At 48.8% G+C, this 26,100-nt stretch overlaps 1 protein-coding gene across 3 annotated transcripts; it reads left to right on the top strand.

Moving 5' to 3' along the window:
• Positions 1-2,703: 2,703 nt before the first annotated feature.
• On the top strand, positions 2,704-25,786 carry ELAC2 (elaC ribonuclease Z 2). 3 transcript variants are annotated; one of them, XM_069481956.1, is made up of 24 exons: positions 2,751-3,010; positions 3,625-3,675; positions 3,810-3,880; positions 4,595-4,659; positions 5,990-6,047; positions 6,942-7,010; positions 8,328-8,447; positions 9,785-9,843; positions 12,066-12,124; positions 12,216-12,288; positions 12,961-13,073; positions 14,427-14,522; positions 15,491-15,629; positions 15,710-15,795; positions 17,549-17,667; positions 19,544-19,640; positions 21,224-21,362; positions 21,865-21,903; positions 21,991-22,100; positions 22,790-22,889; positions 22,966-23,086; positions 23,352-23,430; positions 24,320-24,464; positions 25,083-25,742. In XM_069481956.1, the coding sequence occupies exons 1-24, from the start codon at positions 2,784-2,786 to the stop codon at positions 25,317-25,319; spliced, it is 2,472 nt and encodes an 823-aa protein (XP_069338057.1). In that variant the 5' UTR covers positions 2,751-2,783; the 3' UTR covers positions 25,320-25,742. The 3 variants fall into 3 exon arrangements, with proteins under 3 accessions (XP_069338058.1, XP_069338057.1, XP_069338056.1); XM_069481955.1 differs by having other exon boundaries at positions 8,328-8,453; XM_069481957.1 differs by lacking the exon at positions 8,328-8,447 and having other exon boundaries at positions 2,704-3,010; positions 25,083-25,786.
• The last annotated feature ends 314 nt before the right edge of the window (positions 25,787-26,100 follow it).

Here is a 26,100-nt window from a genome sequence, read left to right as displayed (position 1 = left end):
CTCTGTGTTACTTACAAGGTAACTTGACATTTTGTTATCAACAGAATAGGCCCAGTTTGGGCTAGTGCCAGTTACAGTATCAGTGCAGAAAAGCATATTGAGCCCTAGAAACAACCTGATAACCACCACGCCTTCCCTTGCTTCTTCATCCAGCTCTCAGAATTTTATGCAAGTAGATGTCAATGGAAAAAAGTGAATAATTTTAAAGAGATTTATTCTGAGCCAGATTTGAGGATCATGACCCGGAGCCACGCCCAAGAGGCCTTGAGCAAGTGGACTCGCTGTCGCTGGGTTACAGTTTGGTTTTATACATTTCAGGGAGACAGGGGTTACAGGTAAAGTCATAAATCAATATGTGGGAGGCATACATTGGTTTGGCCCGAAAAGATGGGCCATCTGGAAGGGGGCGGGGCTTATAGGTTATAGGTGGGTTTAAAGATTCTTTGGCTTGTAATTGGCTAAAGACATGAAGCTTTGTCTAAAGGCTTGGAATGTTTCAACAGAGTTGCTGTTTATCAGAGATAAGCCACAGGACATATATTTGTTGTGCAAATTGAGGAACTGTAGGTTTGTCTCTGGTACCCATAGGCCTGTTAATAGGTTACAAAGGATGTCCCCAAGAAAGGAGGGGGGTATAAAATATGTCTGATCTCCTTCCTCCTGGCAGGCAATTTAGTTTTAGGATATTCCTTTGGCCATGAGGGGTTCCATTTAGTCAGCCGGTGGGCGGGTGAGCCTTAAAATTTTATTTTAGTTCACATAGAGGATGAAAAGTGATTCTTCCTATATTTTTAAGGTATGAGAAGTTTGGGATTACCTGACAGATAGATATGTGCCTAGGGCACCAAGGAAATAGAGGAAGAACATTGCGTGTGTCTGAGTGTGGGAGTGTGTGTGTATAATTTGACATTTCAAAAAAAAAAAGGAACAGAGTAGTCATGGGGAAAAATTAGCATTTTATTGCACTAACACTTTATTTAAAACAGCTTTTTAAAAGTATTGTTTTATTAAGGCCGGGCGCGGTGGCTCATGCCTGTAATCCTAGCACTCTGGGAGGCCGAGGTGGGTGGATCGTTTGAGCTCAGGAGTTCGAGACCAGCCTGAGCAAGAGCGAGACCCCATCTCTACTAAAAAATAGAAAGAAATTATATGGACAGCTAAAAATATATATAGAAAAAAAAATTAGCCGGGCCTGGTGGTGCATGCCTGTAGTCCCAGCTACTTGGGAGGCTGAGACAGGAGGATCGCTTGAGCTCAGGAGTTTGAGGTTGCTGTGAGCTAGGCTGACGCCACGGCACTCACTCTAGCCTGGGCAACAGAGTGAGACTCTGTCTCAAAAAAAAAAAAAAAAAAAGTTTTGTTTTATTTTATTTTGAATACTTATGGGGATGGTGGTATCACAATCTTTTCAGTGTGTAAGCCCTCTAAAGGTGTAAAGCGCATCTACACAGTTGCCTGACCCTCACTGGGAGGGTAACTTCAAGTACAAAACGTGTTTTCACAGAGTGGGTGGTAATCCTACATAGAGGCTGTTTCATATTTGAGTGGAGCTTCCAGGTAAACTATCTCCCCCATTTAAGGGAGCTCCCTTCCGGTATTTCCAGTGGCTTGAACTGAGATCTCTCTCAGGGAGAAATCCTCATTAGCTACATAAGGGTGTAGCAAGTCTTTCTTTGCTTTTCAATAGACTAGTATTGGGACATCTACCCCTGTGATGTCCCTAGTCAGTGTATATTTTACATGAAACATTTTATTTTCTCTTTAATTTGCCACCTTTTTTTTTTTTACCATTTAATTAATTTATTGATTTATTTTAATTTCAGCGTATTACAGGGCTACAAACTGTTTAGTTACATAAATCGCCTTTGTATCACCCGAGTCAGAGCTACAGTGCCCTTCCCCCAGACAGAGAGCACCGCACCCCTTAGGTGTGGATTTACCCATCCTCTCCTCCCCCCTCACTTGCCTGACACCCGATGAATGTTACTTGGGTGCCTCTTCTGTGCCAGTGCCACTCAAAGCGATGTCAATATACTAGGTGATTTAATTCTAAAAATTTTCTTAAGTAGGTACTGTTATTACTCTCATTTTACAGGTAAGGAAACTGAGCCTCAGAGAGGTCAAGATCACTCAGCTAATAAATGATCCAAGACTCTTGCTCCAGAGCTTGTTCTTTTAACCCAGTTAGAGGTTAATCGATTCTTGCTTTTCCCCCCCAAAAGTACTAAAATGATCATTGAAACATGTTTTCATACGAATTACAGTAGAAATAAAATTAGCCAAAGCTTCTATGCTAACGCCCAACACAATTTATTCCTTGCATTTAATCCTCACAAGAAGAAACCAAAGCTCTGAGGGGCTGACTTTGCCTAAGGGCACTGCTCAAAATGGGTGGAGGCAGCACTCACACCTCTCAGCGTAACTCCAAACTCCAAGCACCAGCGCTTTAACCAGTATTGCTTTTCCTGGCTCTGTACTCCCGGAAGTCCCGCCCCAGGGGAAGGACAGTTTCCGGGAAAAATTGAGACAGGGTAAGCCAGAAAGGGACAATGGGAGTGGCTGATTGTGGCGCTCTAGCATTCCTCCGCTCTATGGTCGCTGCCAATTGACAGGTCCCGAGCGGCAAGACTTCTCTCTATTGGATGATCAACCTCCCGTAGGCGGGCCTCTCGGTTCGCAGCACGCTGATTGGCTGGATCCGCCATGCGGAACGGAGGGGCTGTGCTTTGGGCACACGTTGGGAGGTGACCGGCTGCTTTCTCACTCCAGGTGGAGACGGGCGCATGTGGGCGCTTCGCTCGCTGCTGCGGTCCGTGGGTGGGCGCACCATGTCGCAGGGACCCGCCCGCCGCCAGCGGCCGCCCAAGGACCCGCTGCGGCACCTGCGTACGCGGGAGAAGCGCGGCCCGTCGGGGGTCCCCGGGGGCCCGAACACCGTGTATCTGCAGGTGGTGGCAGCCGGCGGCCGGGACGCGGGCGCTGCGGTCTACGTCTTCTCCGAGTACAACCGGTCAGTGCGCCGCGCCGGGACTCCGACCGGGCCTCTGCGGCGTCCCCTTACCGAGCCCCGCGCAGCCCGGCCGGGCCCTCCATGCTGTCCAGCCCTGGGGCATCGCGGGTCCTCCCTGGGCTTCAGTGTCGCTTACTTTGCACATGTGGGATTTCACCATTGCAGCAGTTCTTGGTGTTTTGGTGGGTGGGAAATCCTGGAGTACTTGTATGCCTTCGTCCATGTGATTTCCGGTGATCAGTGAAGAACTTCAAACTTGGATCTAAGGGTCCTTTTCCCAACCCTGGGGTCCTAGGCTGGCTCTTAGCTCGCTCTGAGCCATACCCCGTTCCGTGCACCCCAAGGCCAGGGTCTCTTAGTTGGCACATGGGGTAGACAGATTTAATGAGCTGATGGAGGTAAAGCCCCATCTTGACCCAGCACAACCCCACACAGGTCTCCACTCCTTTCGACCTTTTCTAAGAAGGGTTCAAAACCTGCCGTCCTAATAGGAGGTATGTGGCCAGCCAGTATGGGTTTTTAACGTATGTTTGTTTCCGGAGTCTACAATAAAGCATGTAATCGATGTCAGAGATTTTACAGATTAGAGTTTTTCTGTAATGTTTGTCTTGTAGGTATCTCTTCAACTGTGGAGAAGGCGTCCAGCGACTCATGCAGGAACACAAGTGAGTCAATCATTTGCTTTTGGGATGTAGATGATTGTGGGCTTGCAAGCTGAGACAAGAGGCACATTTGTGTTTATAGCAAAAGACGTGGTCCTTGGTCAGTCCATTTTATCCTGATGAAATGTTTTTCTTAGGTTGAAGGTTGCTCGCCTAGACAACATATTGCTGACGAGAATGCACTGGTGTAATGTTGGGGGGTTGTGTGGTGAGTATATTCTTTGCAGGGTCAGAGGCTGGTGGGAAGTCTGGAATTTTAATCTGCTTCACCCTTTTTTGCACATCTTCCGAGTCCAGTGGAGCTGGATTTCTTTTTATGCCAGCTCAGTGTTACCGTCTACTTAGTTACTTGGGTTGCTGGGCCAGAGGTTTATGGCAGAAAACTGAAGAGTGTAGCAGTGGTAATTACAGTAAATTTACCATGGGGGCCATTGGCAGCCACACACAGGTACCAACCATCCAGATTACTCCATCATTCATGTCTGTCAACTGGGAAAGTCGATTGTGGTGTAGCCAAATTTTGTAAGCTTGGTGATGTGGATGGGAAGGAGGGAATGTTGAACCAATCCTGGTTCTCAGAGCTGAGACTTGGCTGAGGCAGGTGAGGCACCTAGGATACAAAATTTAAGGCCATCCTTTCATTTGCATGATTCTGAGAGTGAGTACCTCTTTATATTTTGCACACTGGGTGCCTCACCCTAGTATCAGCTCAGCCCATTCTAGAGACTTTTGAGAAATATTCGGCATCCCTTATACCTACCTCTAGCTAGCATCACTTCTGCTCTGCACATGTTCCCTGATGAGTGTTTACAAGCTGGAATGAGGACATGTAGGTAAATAGCTAGATAAGTACAGGGTGTTCCTCCCAGGAGTGACTGTAGGTCAAGTTGATGAGAGATCTCATTTTATTCATCCTTTTTAGGAATGATTCTTACTTTAAAGGAAACCGGGCTTCCAAAGTGTGTACTTTCTGGACCTCCACAACTGGTGAGTCTCTCCTGACTCACCTTTCAAAACCAACCCTTCCTTTTTTAATGTTAGTAACAAGAATTTTCATTTTTGCAAATTAGTCTTTTGCTCTCTGGAGATACCTGGTAATGGAGTAAACACTTCATCTTTCAAGTTGAATAGACTTGAGTTCAAAGCCTCATTAAGTGTGTGACCTTGAATGAGTTATTTTACCTTTCTGAACCTCAGTTTCTTCATCTACAAAATAGCTATAATGTTTCGTGGAGTTGTTGTTAAAGATTAAATGACACATATAAAACACTGAGACACTTTATTAGATGTTTGGCACCAAGTAGGTATGCAATAAATGGTAGCTTTTGTTTTTACTCATGTATTAAATTTCAGATATCTTCTTACCTTCAAAACCAGCTTATTATACTGTAGAGAAGTTGTGTGCACATTGTTAAAACTGTTGAATGTATCAGTTCATTTTCCGGTTCTTAAGAAGAAAGGCAACCAGTCACCAAGACCTATTAATTCTAGCTCCAAAATTATGTCTGAAATCCATCCATTTGTCCCCATCTCATTGAGACCTTCATTATCTCTGTCTTACACACCTGTGTACTCCAATAACCTCCTAAATCCATTCCTGCCTCCCTGTAATCCATTCCCCACACCACAGCCAGAGAGATCACTTTAAGACAGAAATGTAGTGTCACTTCCCAACCTAAAATCCTTCAAGGGCTCCCCGTTAGAATGCAATCTGAGCACTGTAATATGGGCTACAAGCCCTGCAGGCCCCGGCCCTGCACACACTTCCATCTGTGCCTGTCACGGGGCTACAGCTGCAAGGGCCAGCTCTTCAGCTCTTCTCACCTCCTGCCCCCACCGAAGCCACGCCCACCTCAGGGCTTTCGTCCATACAGGAGTTCCCTTTGCCTCGCCTCTTCTCGTCCCTGCCTGTATCATTACTGAACATTCAGTGCTCAGCCAGAAGCTCTTTTATTCCGGAGCTGTCCCTGCCTCTCCAGACAAGTTAGATTCCAGCCTTCTGCACTTTTCATTTTTCTTGCAGAGCACTTACCATAATTGATTGCCACAAACTTGTCTGTATTACCATTTGTTTCATTTTTATCTCCTCCACTGGGTTCATGAGAGCAAGGAGTCCATCTCTTTTTCATTGCTAAATCCTTGGCATCTAACATATAGTGGACACTTAGTAAATATTTGCATAAATGAGGTACGTAATACTTACTGAAGTTTGTTTTCTATTGATACCTACTGATACTTTTTATATATTTGAATGCTTTGCTGTGTTCTGTATTCATTTAACCATGACTGCTCACTAGTTTGTTTTTTTCTTCTTTAGGAAAAATACATAGAAGCGATCAAAATATTTTCTGGTCCATTGAAAGGAATAGACCTGGGTATGTCTGACTATGACTCATTATCTGCTATTTCTTACTCATACGTGCTCCGACCTCTCAAATTAGAATCCATTAAAAACATCTATGCTCAAGTAGAGATTAGACAAAAAAAAAAAATCTAAATTGAACCTTAAAATCAAATGCATCATCAACCTGAGATGGAGTAATGCCTATTACATTTTCTGTGCTCCCACCTCATGCTGTAGAAATATGGGCCAGGTAGGCATTAAAAATTGATGCGTACCCTCATGCATGCTGTGTGACAGTCACCATTCAGGCACCAAGGCTCCTTCCTCAGTCCTAGAGGTGCTTCCCATTGTCAAATTGCCTTGAATTCCTTGCAGGAGGAAGAGAAAATGTGAGCAGATGTTGGTAAAGGTTTTGTGGCTGTTTGTGTATACTGCCCCTCAGCTCAGCTGTGCTAGGAGGTCTCACTGCGGATGGCAGTTGGCACTGTTGAGTTTGTATCCTGGCCCTGGTCCCTTGTCCATCTTTGGCTTATTAATGCTTCTCTTATATAGAGCACTAGCATTCTATTTCTAAGTGCGTACCCGCCCTTATGGTTGAGATGTTATATTCTCTGGCCTCACAATCCTATTTAACTTGGACCTCTTGCATTTGAGTATTTTCTTTTAAAAAAAATTTTTTTAATGGATAGTCATCATGGCTCATGACATATCTTTTCATTTGGCTGTAGTAAATATGAATGGCTGGAGAAAATATATGTTTGTTTCTCTCTTAAAAATTTTAATCTGCTCAGACATTCTGGTTTTAGTGGCAGATTGCCACCAGAATTCTGAAGCAGTTCAGTTGTTTATGACTGGTGATCTTGGAAGCTAAATTTCACACGTCTTACTAATGCAGTCACTTTCTTCTTGCGCGGTTTTCATGTAGCTGTGCGGCCCCACTCTGCACCGGAATACAAGGATGAAACTATGACGGTTTACCAGATCCCCATATATAGTGAGTAAGAAGGCCAGATTTCCTTGTAGGAGGGTCTAGGTCCTAAGTAAGGAAAATGTGGGTGAAACTAGAAACTGTTTTAATACTTGCATTGGGCACCCTGTTTTGTGTTCTGAGCATGACTAGGAATTTAGCTAAGGATTTAAGATATGGTTCCTGAGACCCATTTAACTCATGTATAATGATAGCGAGTATGCTTTGGAATATTACATAGTCAGCCACTGTCAGAACATAGATTGCACCCAGATTTGCATCTCCATTGCTTAGTGTTTATTTGCCACAGACATAAGTACCCTCCTTTGATGGGAGGAAGCTGGAGAGGTTTGGATAATATATTTCTTTTTAAAAAGAAGTGTTGTTAGTGGGTCAGAAGCTCCTACAAAGCTTCAGGCTCCAGGGCCTGTGTGGTTTGGACTTAGGAGTAGGCTGCACGTCAGTCTCGTCCTAAACACGTTCCATGTCTGGTTTTACCTACATGAAGAAAATACCAAGCAGTAGGGACATTTCAGACGAGAGCACCCAACAAAGGCCAGAGAAGTCCAGCATTTGACAGGGACACGAGGCCTACGCTGGCCCACGGGCAGAAGAGGGCACGGGGAGGGTGTGGCTGCAGCGAGGCACGAGTGCTTGTGGGCCAGTGAGCAGACTGGGCTGAGCAGCACGCGCCTGGCCTGGTTCACTCTTGTCAGAAGTTTCCTCGTACCTGACCCTTGCTGCCGCCCCCTCCACCCGCCCGCCTCCCCGAGCCCAAGTTGTGTCCCTCAGCTGTTCCTTTCTAGTACCCTGCTCTTCCCTCATTGCATATGACAGCTTACTTTTCTGTCATATTGGCTCAGTTTTGTTGATCATTGTTTTCTCAGGGCCCAGCAGGCCTTAAATGAATGAGCATGCATGGAGGAGCAAGCAGGGCTTCTTTTTAGAACATCAGCTGTGCTTTAACTTCTTACAGCTGTGACTTTTTTATCTTGACTTTGAGATTTAACTAACAAGTTGTGCTCCTTGTCCCGGAGATGGGTACCTTTGGGCCTTCGTTTGTTCAGTGAGCGTGGTGATAATGCATCAGCTTGCCTGCAACCTGCATGCTGTTTAGTAAATACTATTGAGTTTGTAACCTTGGCAAGGCTCTGAGCTGAGTAGAAACGTAAAGATGAGTAAGATATAAATGCAGCCCAGAGACCAGGTGGGGAAGTACTTAATTATTTACTTCTGTGGTAAAAAGCATGCTGATTTCATTGGCATTCCCACGTGTGAACACCTGGGCTTTGGCTGTGCGCATGTTGTGCGGTGTGTAAGTTGACGGTGTCCTGTGCTGCCCAGGTGAGCGGAGGTGCAACCAGCACCAGCCATCGCAGAGTCCAGAAAGGCCCCTCGGCAGGCTCAGTCCAGAGCAGTCTTCAGACTCTGGGTCAACCGAAAACGAGCAGCACCTTCCGCAGGGTAACGGTATGAACAGAACACACCGGGAGAACTTGCATTTTCTTAATTCTCTGCCTCGTAATGCTCTAAGTTAGAATCATTATTATAAGAAAGCCACGTGTGCAAAACAGATTCTTCTTCCTGGACACACTGTGACTTGGTCCTGGGGAGAGTGAGAAGGGTTGTTGTGAAGGTACAGTCCTGAGCTGTGAAGACCAGTCCGTGGTTTTGGGCCTACCAGGGCCTGGATAGGCCCCAAACTGTGTTCAGCTTACCTAGGGGAGAACTGAGCCTGGCAAACTGATTTATACAGAGGGACATTAATGTGAATTAGTTTTTATTAATGCAGAAACTGTAACTGCTAAGCTGACAAAACAGTCAAATCCATGAAAGGATCTACACCTTTTCTTCCACAATGACAACCTGCTGGGGAACTGAGTTAAAAGTCCAGGATTAGATGTATCAGAGGAGTTGGGCTACTTCAGGAGTTTGTTGTCCTTAATAGGAGGACAGTGTTGGCAAAGCTTGGCAAGGTCATCTTTCCTTTTTTTTTTTTTTTTGAGACAGTCTCACTCTGTTGCCCAGGCTAGAGTGCTGTGGCGTCAGCCTAGCTCACAGCAACCTCAAACTCCTGGGCTCAAGCAATCCTACTGCCTCAGCCTCCCTAGTAGCTGGAACTACAGGCATGCACCACCATGCCCGGCTAATTTTTCCTACTTTTATTTGTTCTGTTAATTCCTCTCTATTTTTAGTAGACATGGGGTCTCACTCTTGCTTAGGCTGGTCTCGAACTCCTGAGCTCAAGCAATTCTCCTGCCTCAGCCTCCCAGAGTGCTAGGATTATAGGTGTGAGCCATCGTGCCTGGCCAAGGCCTTCTTTCTGTTTTGAGATCATGTCTGTCTGGTGACTTAGAAAAAGCTGATCCGTACACTGTTCTTTTTTTTGGATAGCAAGGGTGAAGGCTGAAATGTACATTTTTTTTCTACAGACCTCTTAGCTTTTTGTGTTATTTCTCATATTCTTACATGTGTTGTGAAGCACATTGCAATTTTTTTTTTTCCTATCTTCTCCAGTCCTTGATAAAATGTATCATTTAAAAAAATTTCAGTTGCCATTCTAAAGTTTTTCTGGTGAGAGTTTTGTGTTTTCCATTTACCCAAATACATCTCAACATAAGTTGAGAAAGGGAAAAAAAAAGGTCTGCTTAAGAATATTAGTGTCTTCAACCTTTGTATGGGGACAGTCACGTCCAATTAATTTTTATGTGACATAAAACTAGGTATCCGGTGATTTTTATATGTGAAGTCTTTACAACATTCACATTTACCTTGTTATAATCAAATGTGTTTTTCCTCAGGTGTTAGCCAGAAGAGGAGTGGCAGGGATCCTTCCTTGGTCGTAGCTTTCGTCTGTAAGGTAAGAGAGCCTTTCAGGAGGGTTGTAAGTGACCTTGGGTTTGTTTGGCAGCCTGTGGCTAGTACTTTTCTAGTAATTCAAAAGTAGAATCTCCTAAGTTACCTGAGCCAAGAAGAAATATAGATACCCAATTTCTCAAAATACCTCCTATGTTTTTATATCGTTTTAAGTTCTCTTCCAGTGCTCTGTCAGTCTCTGGATATATTCATTTATGTTTGTCTGTGGTTGGTCTTGGAGTTCAGAAATCTTAAAGGCAACTGTGTGTTGTTTCCTTTAAATCCATTTGGCCTTTCTTCAGACCCTTTCAACTCTGTTTTAGTTTATTTCATTTCTCTGCGGTAGTTAAGGCCTGACATTAGATCAATTTTAATATTAGCTAGCATTCACAAGTGCACAGATCTGCAACTCTGAAACTGGTTAAACTCAATTAAAAATGTTATAATCTATAAGATCTGACTAATGGCTTATTTTTAATAGAACTGTGCATTAAAATTTTATTATAACATGATCTGCAACAAATATTTTTGTCTGATGGAAGAAGACTACATTGTCCTTTTTAGGATTTGATTTTTTTTAAAAAGAATGTTGATTTTAAAATATATTTGGAATTTCCATCCAGATTCTAACACTTATAAGTGAAAACAGTGTGAAGGGTCAGTAGTAATATTAGTTGCAGGATCATTGCTAGTATCACTTCTATCAATTTTTTGGAATAATTATGATTTATATAAAGTTAAGTCATATTGCCAATAGATTTATTACTTGTGTGTTTCTGAGTTTTTAGGCACCAAAGTAATTTTTAAAAATAATTTACATGTTAATTTTTAAATTGTATTCCTGCCTTCCTGCATAGATGACACTGGGCATGATGCAACGTGTTTTTGCGTGGTGCAGGCTCACTCTTACCCTGCCAGTTGCCCTATTTTCAGGCACCTGGCCCTGGGAGCTGCAGGCCCTGGCTTCTCTGTCTCCTCCCTTGCTGTCTGCTGTTGCTTCTGAGAGCTGCTGTCACCGGTCAGGCTGCAGTTCCTTTCCCTCTTTTAGTTAATTGGCTGCTCTCAGCTGAGGGTTTGGAAAGCAGTAAGGCCAAGTTCTGGGAGGCTCCGGGCATGAGGGCCTGAGAAACTCGTCTGATGGAAGAGCGTGGGCTTGGCGGCTGTTGGATTGCTCGGGGCCTTGTTGGCTTGTGTGTTCTGGTTCTCATCCATCTTCCACATACTCTGCATTCCTCAGATGGGAGCAGATCTCCATGGGTTGAATTCAGCTCGTGGAGAAATAGGTTTCCCGAGCCTTAGGTCTGCAAGTTCCTTTTAAACGTTAGAAACATATAGTTGCCATTCTCCAACTCATTGGATGTGTGGAGAGAATGTTTGACCATGACAATGCTTGTTAATGTCATTACCTAAAGATGTCAGCTGAACTTGATCATCTTGGTGTGATATGCACTCACTGAAGCTGTAATCCTTCCTCTAGAACAATATTTTTCCAAATGGAAACTTTTAGAATCCTGAGAATAAGACTTTGGGATGCAAATTTGATTCTTGGCCCTAAAAGTAACTTCTTAACTTCAGGAAGTTAAAAGAAAATGCAAATAATTTATAAAGATTTAAAGAAGAATATGAAAATCAAATGTAATTCAACATTCAGGGACCTATTAACATTTTATGCCATTTCTGACTTTTTGAGGTTTTATGATAGGATTATCATAACATAATAAGAGCATACTGGGAATTTTGTATTATAATTTTCCTCTAATATACAGGTGACAACACTATATTGGCAAATATTTGAAAAATACAGGAGAAAACAAAAACCATCTATTCCTTTGTTACCCTGTTGCTGTCATTGGAATATTGCATTATACAAAATCTGCTTGGTCATTGCTTTGTTAGACGGTGTTCTGGTGATGGTCCTTTAGCTACGAATTGACGAGTGTAGAAAGGTAGGACAGTGTTTCTCCTCAAGAATACTTGAGGATACTTATTTTGAACTTTGATATGGAAATGACTTACATTTTGTTAAATTTATAGTGAGTTAATGTTGGGAAATAAAGCACTGTGTTTTTTAATTATTTGGGTTTCAGTGCTAAAGCATTTCAAAATACATGACTTCAGAATATGGTATTAATTTTAAAAACTCAGAAAGATACACTTCGAAGAAAATTGATGAAAAGCAAGCTTCTTCACTGGCCACTGAAATCACTTCCATTCTCTCTGTTGCAGCTTCACGTGAGGAAAGGCAGCTTCTTGGTGCTCAAAGCAAAGGAGCTGGGCCTCCCAGTGTGAGTGTCAGGGAGTGTGTTGGGGACATGCCAGGGACACACCTCTGTTCCTAGAGAAAACACATCTCAGGGGGCTTCCTCTTCCTTTCAGTGGGACAGCTGCAATCGCTCCCATCATTGCTGCCGTCAAGGACGGGAAAAGTGTCACTTACGAAGGAAGAGAGGTAAGACGCCTGGTTTTCTGGATGCTTCAGCAGTTACAGTTAGGGCCTGGAACATTGGACAGAGTCACTGTCTGGTTCAGACCCTACAGATACCACTTCTGAAGTAAATGGAACGAATTGGAATCCTGTCACTTGGCTAAGTGATAAAGGGGCTGTCTTATCTAGACTTGTCCTGCTAATGTTGGCTGTGTTTGGGCACTTGGACAGCAGATTGTTCATTTAGGATTTGGTGGTCCTCCTCCTAAAAAGATGGATGCTTTCCCTCGTACTGGAGTTCAGGGCAGTGTCCAGCAACAGACCCCGCATGAATGGGCTTTGGGTGCATGGCCCAAAGGAATGCCTGCCACCGTGTTTTCTCTGGCTTCTAAGGATGTTAGACCAATGGCCGCAGACGGAAGAGAACCTTAATGCCAAATCTCATTTCCTGGCCATTATAGCTTTGAAATGTCTCTGCAAGATAATTGCCTAAGTATAAACAGAGAGCAGGATGGGTGCTGGTGGTGATCCTTGCAGTTGGTTTTGTGCTTTGTGTACCTCTCGGGCTTGCCAGTAGGGGCGTGTAATGTTAGTGGTTGCCTCGAATGCTGTTCAGTTTGGTTGCCAAGCTGTGACTCTGTTCTGGGATAGCGATACCATCATGATCCCAGTGAGCTGGTTTGTTTGATTTTGCAGATTTTGCCTGAAGAGATCTGTGCTCCTCCGGATCCTGGTCTTGCTTTTGTTGTGATAGAATGTCCAGATGAGGGATTCATTCAACCCATCTGTGAGAATGCCACCTTTAAGAGGTAATGAGGGTCCCTGGGATGGGAGAAGTGAGAAGCCCAGCATCGACACGGGCATCTTGTGGATAGAGCCTCGTCATGGGGAATGCCCAGGGCTCCTACCTCTGGGTCAGTCCCACTGGCAGGATTTACGTGGCTGTTGGTAGTCGGTGGGCTTTGGTGTACACAGCCTTGAAGTGAAATTAGGAAAGATCGGAAACCAGAAGGCACCGAGGACTAGAAAATTAACTAGAACTCTCAAGAGTTCTAAGTCTAGAATAAATTCTAGAACTTTGCTGGGTTCTGATTAATGCTCCAAGTTATTATTTGGATTACTTTTATCTGAATTTTCACCACTTAACCTACATTGCAGCTAATGAGGTAGATCAGAGTGTTTGAGACCGTCTTGGCTAAAAGTCTGTGTTAAGGGGCAGACTCTCAGCCTGGGGACATCTTTCAGACCCGAGTGCCACACTGTTTTGTCCTCGAAAAAGCTAACCAGTGTTGCAGTTCAGCTTTAATCCTGAGTAGAATCTTTGACCCACATGTCTATATTTCAGTTTTTTCTCCCATTCTTAATAGTATATCTATGTTTTTCCTGTTCCTAATTTTCATCTGTATTTCTTTCACTTGTTTTATTTTACTTCCACCACAAATCCTTTTGGCTGCTATACCCTAAAGGAAGAGCATTAGCAGTTCTTTTTGGGTCCACTTTATGCTCTGAGTGAATTTGGGCACCTGCTGGCACAGGCTTTGTATCGTAATCAAGTTTGGGGCAGCAAAGCTACTTCAAGTCACTGGCTGAGGTGTCCTTTGAGAACTGTGTGTGTGTGTGATGGTGGTTGGGGGGGTTAATAAAAAGAGCCACTGTCTGTATTTTTTTTTTAAGGGAACTGGAAGGAAACACATCAACATGTTAGTACATGGTCTTCTCTCTAGGTGGTAGAATTTCAGATGATTTTCGTTTTCCAGGCCTGTGTCTCAGGTCTTCTAGAAGGCAGCACCGAGGTGGCACTGGAGGTGCAGGAGCTTTATGGGGGGGAGTGCCTGTGAGAGATGAAGGAGAGAGGGAGCAGGGGTGGGCAGGGAGAGCCTTTGTCCAGCTCTGCAGGCCTGACCCCCTTGAACGCGGAGGACAGGAGGAACCTGAGACTGCAGCGCAGCACTGGGTAGGGCTCAGCCCGGTCCAGAGCAGAGCCAGCCTTAGGTGGAAACTGCCCAGGCCCCACAGGGAGCATCCCAGGGAGAGCATGACGGGGGCCCTGGAGGCTGGCAGTGCACACAGAGCAGCCCCCTCTAGTAGCACAGTCCCTGCTTGTGCATGCCCTGAGTGCGTATCACTCTGTAAAGCAAAGCCCCACGTTTCCTTCTGCCCAGGTACCAAGGAGAGGCCGAGGCCCCCGTGGCCCTGGTGGTTCACATGGCCCCAGAATCTGTGCTTGCGGACAGCAGGTACCAGCAGTGGATGGAAAGGTACGGAGCCCAGCCCAGCAGCACTCAGGGCAACTCCTGTGGGCGGTGATGAGTTCCCCTCTCTCCTGTCCTTCTGGTCTTTCAAGTGCCGCCTCCCCTTTTGTGCCTGCCTAAATGTCCTGCCTTCCCTGGACTCTGGGCACACACCTGTGCCACATTTGTGACAAAAACCCACCACTAGGTGGCGCAGTGCGCACGCACGTCGCACTGGCACAGGGCTTGCTGTGACATCGCTACTCCCTCCCTCCCGGCAGCTGAATAAATGCTGCCTTTTGGTCGATGATTCCAAGATTACACATGTGAATCCTAAAGAAGAGACTTGCAAATATAAAACAACCGCTTCCGATTACTGAACCTCTTCCATGTCAGGCATCATGTTCAACGCTGCATTTCTCTTCATTTCCTCTGCCTTACTCTTCCCGGCAGCTTGTGAGCTGGCTGTTCTGCCCCAGTTTAGTACCTGGAAGGAGAGGGCACTGTATCTTTCCTTCGTGGCATCGTTGGCCAAGGCCAGCGTTCCTCGGCAGGGTCTGACTTGACCCTGGGCCGCAGAGACCTTGGGCTGCTTCTCGGCCTCCCCCTGCGTCCCCTGCAGCCTCTTGCTCTCCGGCGGTGTCGTCTGTCATTCCTTCAGGGTTTGGGGCTTAACATACGTTATCTATTCTCCCATTCGGTCTTTTCTTCCACCCCCACCCCATTTTGTTCCGAATCCCTATCGGTAGGCCCCAAACATCTTCATTTTTCTTGGCTTTTCTACCACCCTTCCCAGCACACCTGAGAGGCAGCTGAGTTAAGGTGAGAACAGTGGCCGTGGAGACAGCAGCAGGATTGGCCATTAGTGATAGCATTTCCGGGCAAGTCACTTAACTCTGTGAACACTTCATCTGCACGAGGGCCCCCGGTCTCCAGGGCTGCCCCTCAGGGGGAGCCGCAGGAACGTGGCAAACATCTGGTCTGTCTCATCCTAGGTTCGGGCCCGACACCCAGCACTTGGTCCTGAATGAGAACTGTGCTTCGGTCCACAACCTCCGCAGCCACAAGATTCAGGCGCAGCTCGGCCTCATCCACCCGGGCATCTTCCCCCCGCTCACCAGTTTGCCCTGTAAGGTAGTGGCCCGGGCTGGTCCCCCGGGCCCGGCTCCTGCCCCCGTTTCTCTCTCTCCATGGAGTGCGTTGTGTCTTTCCAGGAAGAAGGCCCCGCCCTCCGTGTGCCCACGGTCCGGGGCGAATGCCTCCTCAAGTACCAGCTCCGGCCCCGGAGGGAGTGGCAGAGGTCTGTGCCGTTCCGCACTGGCGGGATCCTCTGGGTCAGGGCTTGGCATGCGTCCCTGTCAGTGGCCATACAGAGATGTTCCCGGAGCTTTTCAGGCCACATGGTCTCTGGGCAACTGCTCAGCTCTGCCGTCGTGGCACAAAAGAACCACAGACAGCACATACATGAATGGGCCTGGCTGTGCGCCAGGACGGATTTATTTAGAACACCAGCCTGCCCCCGGGCTGGGTTGAGGTGGGAGGATTGGGGCCAGTGGTTATCCTTTTTCTAAAACTGTTTTCCATGGTAATAACAATGATAGGGTTCATTGTTTAACAATATGGAAAATAAGTAATGTGTGATGAAAAAAGTTGCCCATAATCTGGTCCTCCAGAGATAATGATTAACATTTCCTGGTTTTTAATTTGTGCATATGGGAATGTTATTTTTTAAAAATGTATAAATCCACAGGTTTATGGCCTGACATAGTCAGTATTTTCCTGTATCATTAAATAGTCTTTAGTAACAGGATTTTTATTGGTTCCAGATAGAGGTGTTTACTCACTGGGGATGTGTCCAGTTTTTTTCTATTTTAATGAAACAATAAATGTCTCTTACAGAAATCTTTGAATGAAACTCTGTTCCCTTAAGGCAGTTCCTAAATGTGGGATTACTGGGTCAGAAGTGACACTTCTTAAGGCACTTGATAAATATAAACTGCCATCTAGAAAGGCTCTCCAGTACACTTCAGCCAGTAAAGTGAAAACTCCCACTGCCCCACATCTTTAGTTTTCAAGATCCGAACTTTGAATAATTTTAAGTTTCCTGTCCATTCCACTCCACAGTGTCCGATTAGAACGTGTTCCAGGTTAGTACTGGCTGCCGCGTGCCGTTGTGGTAGAGCAGCCAGGGCTTTTCACTCTGTGGTCTCTGTGACTCAGGCCCACAGGCGACATCTTGGGGTTGCAGAGCCTGCTGTCCCTTTGTCAGCGTCTGTACAGGCTGTTACCCAAAGCAGTGATTAAAAACCTAGTCAGTATTCAGGTTCACCTTACTCTTGGGGCCCGTCCCAGACCCATGGAACTAGAATCTTGAGAGTTGGGCTCGGGATGCACGTCCTAAGGTCCCAGGTGATTTTAGTGCTCATCCAGGTAGAAGAGCCACCGGTCCAAGGTGTTGCTACTCTGTGTGGTCAGGACCAGCAACACCAGCATTTTCTGGGGGTTGCTAGAGCCGCAGGATCTCTACCTCACGGTGCTGAGTTGGGGTCTGCAGTTTGACAGGTTCCCATGAGATTAGTTTGAGAGTCACTGCTCTAGGCCCTTGCTTCTCAGCTGGGGTGGTTTTGCTCCCATGGGCCCCTGGGGACATTGGGCAATGTCTGAAGGCATCTCTAGCATTTTGTTGTCACAACCTGGGGCAGCGGGGGTGGGGTAGTGGGTAGAGGTCAGGGATGCTGCACAGGACAGTCCCCAACACAGTGAATTATCCTGTCCCGAGCATCAGTCCTGCCTGGTTGTCAGGCTTTGAGGCTCAGAGGTGTTCTGACGAGTTAGCTATTCAGAATACCCTCAGCTGCCTCTTCCCACTTGGCAGGGAAAGGTACCAAAGGGCAACAGAACAGAACTGCTCCAGGTCTCAGTCACTTAGCCTTCGATCATGATTTGAAAGAACCATCTGCAGACTGTCCCTGTGAATTTACTCTGTGGATCCAGACTGGCATCTCCTGAGGCCACACCTCCCTTAGTCACCTAAGATGCTTCTCTCCCTGCAGGGATGCTGTTATTACCTGCAATCTTGATGAATTTAAGGCCGAGGCCCTGGAGCTTCCCAATTTCCAGGAGAGCGTGCAGGAGTATAGGAAGAGTGCACAGGACGGCCCGACGCCAGCAGGTGAGCGGGAGACCACGGAGCGGCCTTTCTTTCCTGGGCTCTGCCCCCTGCTAGTGTTTTCATAGCATTAAGTGGGGTGTTAACAGGGCACATTCTAACCTGATTTTTAAATTTAACCTAGAGTTTCTCTATTCTGGCTCTACATAACAATTATAGCCATGGGGGTGGGGGGTTTGGGGGAATTTGAGAATCCCAGTGTCTGCACTCTATCCTAGACCAGCTAAATCAGAGTGTTTCCTAGTGGCACCCAGACATTCTTTACAAGGCGCGTGCTGGGTGAAATAGTTTGGGGAACACAGGTGAGACCCTTTGGAAAGAGCTTTGAGTAGGGACCTGCTGACTTGGGATCCGGTCCTGGCTTTGCTAATAAGTATCCATGGAAGATTCTGGCCAAGTCACACCTTGTTGGGTTTTCATTGCCCCATCAGAAAAAGTAGTTAGGGAACTTGTGACCTGTGCTCTTATTGCTGGCTTTTCTAGTGTTATTTTTTACGGGTGATGGAAATAGAAAGAGAACACTGGAATAGAAGGTGGGTTAGGGGTTTCGATCTAGCCCAGTGACCTTTCACCAGACTTGCATCTCTCTGTGGAAGTGAGAATCAGGCAAGCCACAGAGGGGACTGAGTTTTCACCTCCTCTTGTAATAGCCCTTTCCATGTGTGTTTTGGGAAGACTTACTTCCTAGGAGTTACTGCTTTCTGTTTGGTTGCTTTTCTGATGTGTATGTTAAAGATCACGTAGACCATGAGATGCTTACAGATGTGCACATGGGGCCTCTCAGGCTGGATGAGGCCAAGGAGAGGGCACAGGCTTCAGAATCATCCGGTTCCCATGGATCTGAATCCTCTGTCAGAGCTGGCTCTGAGCATGTCCTGCCTGGTAGAGTTGTGAGGCTGCGCGTGAAGCACATGGTCTTGCAGTAAGAGCTGGATGCAAGGAGATGCCACTCCCATGAAGTAAATGATTCATAGCATAAAGAAGTCTCTTTTAATTTGAAAGAATTAGAGCAATTCTTTTGAAGAAAGAACTATAGAATTTATTTGCTCTCCCTCCCAGGCCGGCCTTTCCTCACACACAGCCTGGGGGGGTCTCACTCTGACGGGGAAGTTCTGTGCATAAGGGTGGTCACCAGGGCCTGCCAGCCCCTCCCGGGAGGCTGGACTTCCCCGTCTTGCTTACCCACCTGTCTTAGTCCATTTCGTATTGCTATGAAAGAATACTTGAGACTGGGTAATTTATAAAGAAAAGAGGCGTTATTTAGTTCATGACTCTACAGGCTGAGAAGTTCAAGGTCATGGCCCTGGCTTCTGGTGAGGGCTCTCATGCTGTGTCACAACATAACAGAGAAGGTCAAAGGGGAAATGGACACGTGTGAAGAGGGGAAAACCTGAGTGGTGTCCTGGCCTTGTAACAACCCACTCTCTTGGGAACTAATCCATTCCCTCAAGACCTGATCCGGTCTCCAAGGTGGGAGGATTGCTTGAGCCCAGGAGTTCAAGACCAGCCTGGGCAACATGGAGGGACCCCGTCTCTACAAAAAATTTAAGAATTAGCCAAGCATGGTGGTACGTGCCTGTAGCCCCAGCTACTCTGGAGGCTGAGGCGGGAGGATCGCTTGAGCCCAGGAGTTTGAGCTTACAGTGAGCTGTGATCGGGCTGCTGCACTCCAGCCTCGGCAATAGAGCAAAACCCTGTCTCTTAAAAAAAAAAAAAAGAGAGATAGAGAATAGGAAGAATTGATCCAGTCTCAGAGTTAGTCCTCACTACTGCGGGTACGGCTCCAAGCCATATCCAAACTGTAGCACCATCTTATGGCTGAGTGCTGGCTCACATTTGACCCAAAGAAATGGACTATTTTCCATGTGTTTTTCCACAGAAAAAAGAAGTCAGTATCCAGAAATCATCTTCCTCGGAACAGGGTCTGCCATCCCAATGAAGATTCGAAATGTCAGCTCCACGCTTGTCAACATAAGGTATTGCCGCTTTCCCAGGAAACGTGTCCATCGAGGCCTGTGCTTCTCTTTAAATCAAAGTCCTGCTCCACCCACCAGCCTGATTTGTAAATGCAACGATGGAAAGCCTTGCAAGCTTGTCCTCTTGGCTAGAGTGTCCCAGAGAGGAGTGATGGGCCTTATTCCATGTTACAGCCTCGACAGGCAACTTTACTTCAAGCTTCATCCCATTATGTCTTTTAATAAAGATAGCTGGTAAGTTAGTGAGGAGTTGGGAGGGAAAAAAGGAAGAAAATAGTTGATACTACTGCGTGCTGTGCACATTGCTAAGAAACTCTCTCACTTAATTTTTACATTGTTGCTAAGAAGTAGTGAAGTACCCATTTCACTGATTGGTAAATCAAAGCTCAGAGAGGTTATTCTAGTTCCTGCAGCTGGTAACAGGCCTGAAATTTGAAATGGTGCCTTAATTGCTACACGTGTTGTCCCTCTAGTTATTGCTGGTATGTTAAAAAGCTTTTGGGTTTTGTGCATTTGTGTTATGTTCAGCCTCTACTGGATTCCCCTTGACAGATTTTTCAGTCAGTTCTCTTGGGTTTGCCCGGGGTCCTTTATCTGCAGAGAGATCAGTCAATCAAAGGTACTTTGCAATGTGCACAACGTTGTGACGGGTGTGTGAAAGAAATAAGATTGTGAAGTACCAGGTTAGTTTTTATATTTTGCTTTGTCATCTCAGATGCCAGCAGTGGGTGATAAACCAAGTAATGCATTAGATGTACACAGCAGTGAGAAGATCTATCCTGACATCAGAAATAGACCAATCTAGGGCACGTGTCGCTTATGGCTGAGGAAATGCAGTAGAGGGCTCAGAATGAGCTGGCTGGCCAGGGGCCGAGACGCTCGGGGAAGAAGGGCTGCTCTGCTTGCTGGTCCCAGTACCCCGGGTGGCCGTGAGCCTGCTAGGGCCAGGGGGAGGTAGCTGTGTTGCCAGCCCGCCTCCCCACTCCAGCGTTGCCCTGGAACGTGGTGTCTCCGTTCTGAGGCTTCTCTCCACAAAAGGGTACAGCCCTCCCGGCCTTCACGGCTCCTCTCAGAGAAGGAGGAAGGCCAGAGGGGACACCACTCTCCGCACCTTAGAGCAGAGCTTCCGAGGCGGACTGCACGGAAACTCCAGCTGCCAGCAGAGGGGGGAGAATCCCGCGGCAGCTGGCCCTGGAGCTGGAACAGTCCCATGTGCACACGGTGCCTGTCTCTGGTTTCTCAGCAGAGGGCGTCGCCACAATCAGTCCGCACAATCACGGTTAGGGGTAAATGTCTTCACCCTCCATTCCACAGACGCTTTTGTGTTTTTTCTTTAATGCCCAGCATTTGTGCAAGTCTATATGCTTTAAAGGGCTTCAGAGTTCCATGGATAGTTCTTTGACATAAAGAGGATGGACATGTAAATTACCTTTATGGTTAAATTAATTGGCTTTTCTACAAGCTCCTCATGGGGAAGGCATGAAGTTGTGGAAGGCGAGGGAGTGTCCCCGCTGCTTCCTGTTCCCCTCCAACCCGCCAGCAGCCGCCCCTGCGGTGGTGAACCTCTCGCTCTTCTTCCGTAGCTCCGACAAGTCCCTGCTCCTGGACTGTGGCGAAGGCACGTTTGGGCAGCTGTGCCGTCACTACGGAGAGCAGGTGGACAGGGTCCTGGGCACCCTGGCGGCCGTGTTTGTGTCCCACCTGCACGCAGATCACCACACGGTGAGTGTCGCGCGGGACCACAGATCTCACTTCAGCCGCTGTCCTTTCCTCCTGTTCCCAGACTTGCTCAGAGCTTGTTAGTCGTCTCTTGCGAGGAGACGGTCTTCTACGAAACCCAACACTGTCCTTCTGCCCAGTAAGAATGTCTCATCTTCCCGTTGGCCTTGTCCTGCGGCAGGACAGGTTTGGGGTTCACCCAGTCTTGCTTGCATCGTCCTCCCCATGGAGCCTGCTCAGAGGAAGGCCGGCCACGGGAGGCCTGCTGTGAGGCCCCCACCATGCTCTCCTGGGGCGTGGGGTCCCAGGCATGGCCCTCTCTTTTCAGCACAGGCTGCATGGCCCGCTGCCTGTGACGTCTCAGGTCATGGGTCAGATGTGCGGTGCCCCCGCTGCGGCTGTCTGTGGTGGGGGGCTGGTGGCGGACAGAGGACTGCAGAACCCTGACACGGGGGAGAAAACTGAGTCGGGACCAGGCTAATCCTTGTCTCCTGTTCCCTCACAGGGCCTGTTAAATATCCTGCTGCAGAGAGAGCGAGCTTTGGTAAGAGCAGAACTTGGGCCGCACTGACGCCTCTCGGACTGTTTTTATGGGGCTGTTCTGCTGCTGACCTGGATGTTGCTGTTGCAGGCGTCTCTGGGGAAGCCCCTTCACCCTTTGCTGGTGGTCGCCCCCACGCAGCTCAGGGCCTGGCTGCAGCAGTACCACAACCAGTGCCAGGCGCTCCTGCATCACGTCAGGTGAGCGTCCGGGCGGCCCCGCCTCCCAGGCTATTGTCGCCGCTGCCGCCTCCTTCCAGAGCTCCGGGCTGACACTGGGCAGTTAATACTAGCCCCAGCAGCCTCGCCGTGACTTCGTCCCAGGTGGCAGGAGTAGGGGAGGAGGCTTGGACTTGGGGGCAGAAACCATTAAATGGTTCCCACTTAATGTTTGTTCCTTTGAAGCATTTCTTCTCAGCCCCGGTTCCAGTTCTGAGCTGCTCTCTAGACTTTGGCCGTCATTTCTCCATGAGATGGTTCCAGGGCCAAGCACCAGAACAGTGGCTGGCACAGAGGTCACACCAGGCGGGTGGCCGGCCGGGAGGTGGCCTTATCCTCATTTCGAGGGGACGGAGTCCCCTCCGCCCGGAGCCGTCTGTGGCCTGTGTTGCCGGGCCAGGGGCAGCATTCGCCTGTGGGGTTCCCTACAGTGGCCTGGGGATGTGGTTCGGCTCCTTTTGTTTGACAACTGTTTCCCCTCTTAGTGACTGTGGCTTAAATCACGTTTCTTCATAAGAATGATTTTGGGGCTCGCTAGTCAAAGGCTTGAACTTTGATTCCAGGTGTTCAAAGCTTTGTAGTTTTTTATCCCTGCCTTATTGTGATCTGCAGGAATGTGGTGGTTTCTTTTTAATATTCAATATGATTTTGAATGTTTTGTCTTTTCCTAGTATGATTCCTGCCAAGTGCCTTCAGAAGGGGGCTGAGGTCTCCGATCCCACAGTGGAAAGACTGATCGGTTCGCTGCTGGGAAAGTGTGATTTGGAAGAGGTAAGGGCCCAGCCGCAGGCACGGAGGGGCCGGGGGGTGGGCAGAGCCACAGAGCCCTCCAGCCCTGGCCTCTCAGTTTCAGACCTGCCTGGTGCGGCACTGCAAGCATGCCTTTGGCTGTGCGCTGGTGCACACGTCCGGCTGGAAAGTGGTGTACTCGGGGGACACCATGCCCTGTGACGCTCTGGTCCGCATGGGTGAGTAGAGGAAGAAATGAGCCTCCCCGAGGTTGCTCCGGGGCTCATGCAGCGGGAGGTGAATGTCGAGGAGCTTGTGGGGAAACGTCAGCAGAGGCAGCAGCCTCGGGGCCCCACCCTGAGGGTCTCTGGCTATTGTCCTAACAGGCAGACAAGTCACAGGGCCAGGGGAGCCGATCGTGGGGACCGGGAACAGCTGTGTGACACAGGGCCGCGTGCTGCTCTTGCAGGGGACTCTGCCTTGATGCCTGTGCTTCTTTTCCAGGGAAAGACGCCAACCTCCTGATACATGAAGCCACCCTGGAAGACGGTTTAGAAGAGGAAGCAGTGGAAAAGACACACAGGTAGCAAAGGCCGCTCAGTCTTGCCCCCACTCCCGCTCCCTCCCTCGAGTGAAACGCTGAGCAGCTTGCGTTTGCCGCCTCGGGAACGGCTGTGCTCTCCACTCACACGGGGCTGGGGCTTCCTGAACCTCTCGGCGGTGTTCCCCGGGGCCCTCTGCCTTTATTTTGCAGAGTTCTCTAGACAGGGTTGTAGACTGAGGCACGGTTTCTTTCTTTCTTTTTCTTTTTTTTGAGACAGAGTCTCGCTTTGTTGCCCGGGCTAGAGTAGAGTGCCGTGGCGTCAGCCTAGCTCACAGCAACCTCAAACTCCTGGGCTCAAGCGATCCTCCTGCCTCAGCTTCCCCACTAGCTGGGACTACGGGCGCGCATTACCATGCCTGGCTAATTTTTCTATTTTTAGTAGAGACGGGGTCTCGCTCTTGCCCAGGCTGGTCTCGAACTCCTGACCTCAAACAATCCTCCCGCCTCGGCCTCCCTGAGTGCTAGGATTATGGCGTGAGCCACCATGCCCAGCCAGGCACAGTTTTTTTTGAAAGAATTAGAAACAGGCTGGAATAAAGCATAAGCCACGAGGGAATTGCCAGGGGAAGGTGGGGGTAGGGGCTGAATCTTGGGCCGTTACTTCAACGCCAGCACGTTACCCCAGGTGGGCCCCCTGCTGTCCCTCAGGTGCCCTCGCCAACGGGTTTGGCAGCCAACACAGAGGGGGCTTCGTTCAGGGGAGTGTGTGAGGGATCTGGCCCTAAGGAGAGATTGTGTTGGCTGAAGAGGTGCCAGTTAAGGAAGCCCACCAGCCACCCCGGGTGCCCCGAGCAGTTGCGGGCCAGCGTGTGCGGCTCCAAGTCCTGCGCCGCGGTCCAGCTTCCCTGTGCCGTGTCCGTCCTTGCAGCACGACCTCGCAAGCCATCGGCGTGGGCATGAGCATGAACGCGGAGTTCATCATGCTGAACCACTTCAGCCAGCGGTACGCCAAGATCCCGCTGTTCAGCCCTGAATTCAACGAGAAAGTTGGAATTGCCTTTGACCACATGAAGGTGTGTGTCATGTGGGCAGCGGGGGTGGGGACGGAGCAGAGAGGGGACTTTACACACTGTACGGGATGGTTGTTTGGAGTTTGCTTTCTGGCTCGGGCCGTGCAGGGGCGAGGCTGTCTGTCCGTCACCGGGCAGTCGTAGCCAGCACCGGGTTTGATGGTGAGACCCACTGCGGGGCCCGTCTAGACATTAGCCTCAGCTTCACTGGAAACTTTTAAGTCTCTTTTAGGCTTGGACCATTCACAGTCATGATATTTGAGCCTCAGCACAGACTTGGGACAGGTGCTGGCCTCGGGGATGGGCAAGCCAAGCCTGTCCCTCCGGCCTCAGATGAAGGGGCAGGGCGGGGCCAGGCCTTGTTTCTCAGGAGCTTTGTTTTCAGAGTTCGGACTGCCTTCCCTTCCTGGTCCCGAGGCCCGCTGGGTCTCGCCGGGTCTCGCCACCCTTAGCCAGGCGTGGGAGTCTCTGCCCCTTTCTTTAGGCGGCCCTCCCTCCCTCCCTCCGAGGCCTGTCTTCTCTAGGCCATGATCAGTTGGCTTGAGGGTCTGCCAGGGACTTGGTGCTGCCATTCCCCACCCCTGCCCCTCTGAGGCGTGTCCTTGTCCTCTTGCATTCTAGATCTGCTTTGGAGACTTTCCCACAGTGCCCAAGCTGATCCCCCCGCTGAAAGCCCTGTTTGCCGGCGACATCGAGGAGATGGAGGAGCGCAGGGAGAAGCGGGAGCTGCGGCTGGTGCGGGCGGCCCTCCTCGCCCAGCAGCTGGCAGGCGGCCCCGAGGACAGGGAGCCCCAGCAGAAACGGGCCCACACGGAGGAGCCGCGGAGCCCACAGAGCAAGAAGGTCAGAGCCCAGTGAAGGTCCCGGAGTCACCCTGAGCCTCGAAGGCTGTATCTTCTGCCCTGTGCCTGGCACCCCCATCTGCTTTCCTCGGCTGGTGGGGGCTGGAGAGCACGACCCAGCCAGGAGGCAGCTCGGCACAGGCGTGGAGTTGAGCCTTGGCCTGGCCCCTGGATAAGCCCTGGTCTGTAGGTGCCTCCTGTGACTGGTACCTGGCACAGCTGTGTGACAGGAGGTGCCGAACAGAAGAAAGCAGGTGTGGCTAATTCCATTGCAAGTTGGTTTTTAAAGAAGTCATGGAAACTTCCGCAGGCAGCACCCCTCAGCTACTCCAGCAGCGATTCCCTCTGCACGCGAGAGAGAGGCCAAATGGCAGGGAACGGTGGGTCTGAGTGTCCAAGACTCAAGGACTATTATTTCCAAAACAGCCACAATAAAGATTGAGTTTGGAACCCTGAGTTCTCTCGCTCCATCCTGGTGCTGCCTTGGAGGGCTCTCCGTGCCGCAGCGACTGCTGCCGGGTGCCCGGTGTGCCCTGGAAGTCGGCTCTGGCCACAGCAAGGACCTCTGGTGCCCGTCCTCAGGGAGCCACGCCTGTTAGCTGAGGCTTCTGGCAACAGTCAAGCTGTGCTGGCCCAAGCAGCAGTGTCGTGGTCGCACACACCGTTAGCGGGAGCCCGGGCGGGCCAGTGCAGCGGGTCAGGGAAACACAAGTCTTCCTGTTCTGGTAAAAGTGGAGACAGCAGATTCGCTCTCTCTTGCCCTGAATGAGAATAAGGATTATTCTTTGCTGTTGAAA

The sequence above is a fragment of the Eulemur rufifrons genome, chromosome 9 (assembly GCF_041146395.1).
Source record: "Eulemur rufifrons isolate Redbay chromosome 9, OSU_ERuf_1, whole genome shotgun sequence".
Taxonomy (NCBI): Eukaryota; Metazoa; Chordata; class Mammalia; order Primates; family Lemuridae; genus Eulemur; species Eulemur rufifrons.
This window is presented reverse-complemented; position numbering and strand designations above follow the sequence as displayed.

Coding starts and splice junctions, on each gene's coding strand:
- ELAC2 (XM_069481955.1), top strand. CDS start 2,784: ATGTGGGCGCTTCGCTCGCTGCTGCGGTCCGTGGGTGGGCGCACCATG. Junction 3,676..3,809: donor CGACTCATGCAGGAACACAA/GTGAGTCAATCA, acceptor TGTTTTTCTTAG/GTTGAAGGTTGCTCGCCTAG. Junction 8,454..9,784: donor GCACCTTCCGCAGGGTAACG/GTATGAACAGAA, acceptor GTTTTTCCTCAG/GTGTTAGCCAGAAGAGGAGT.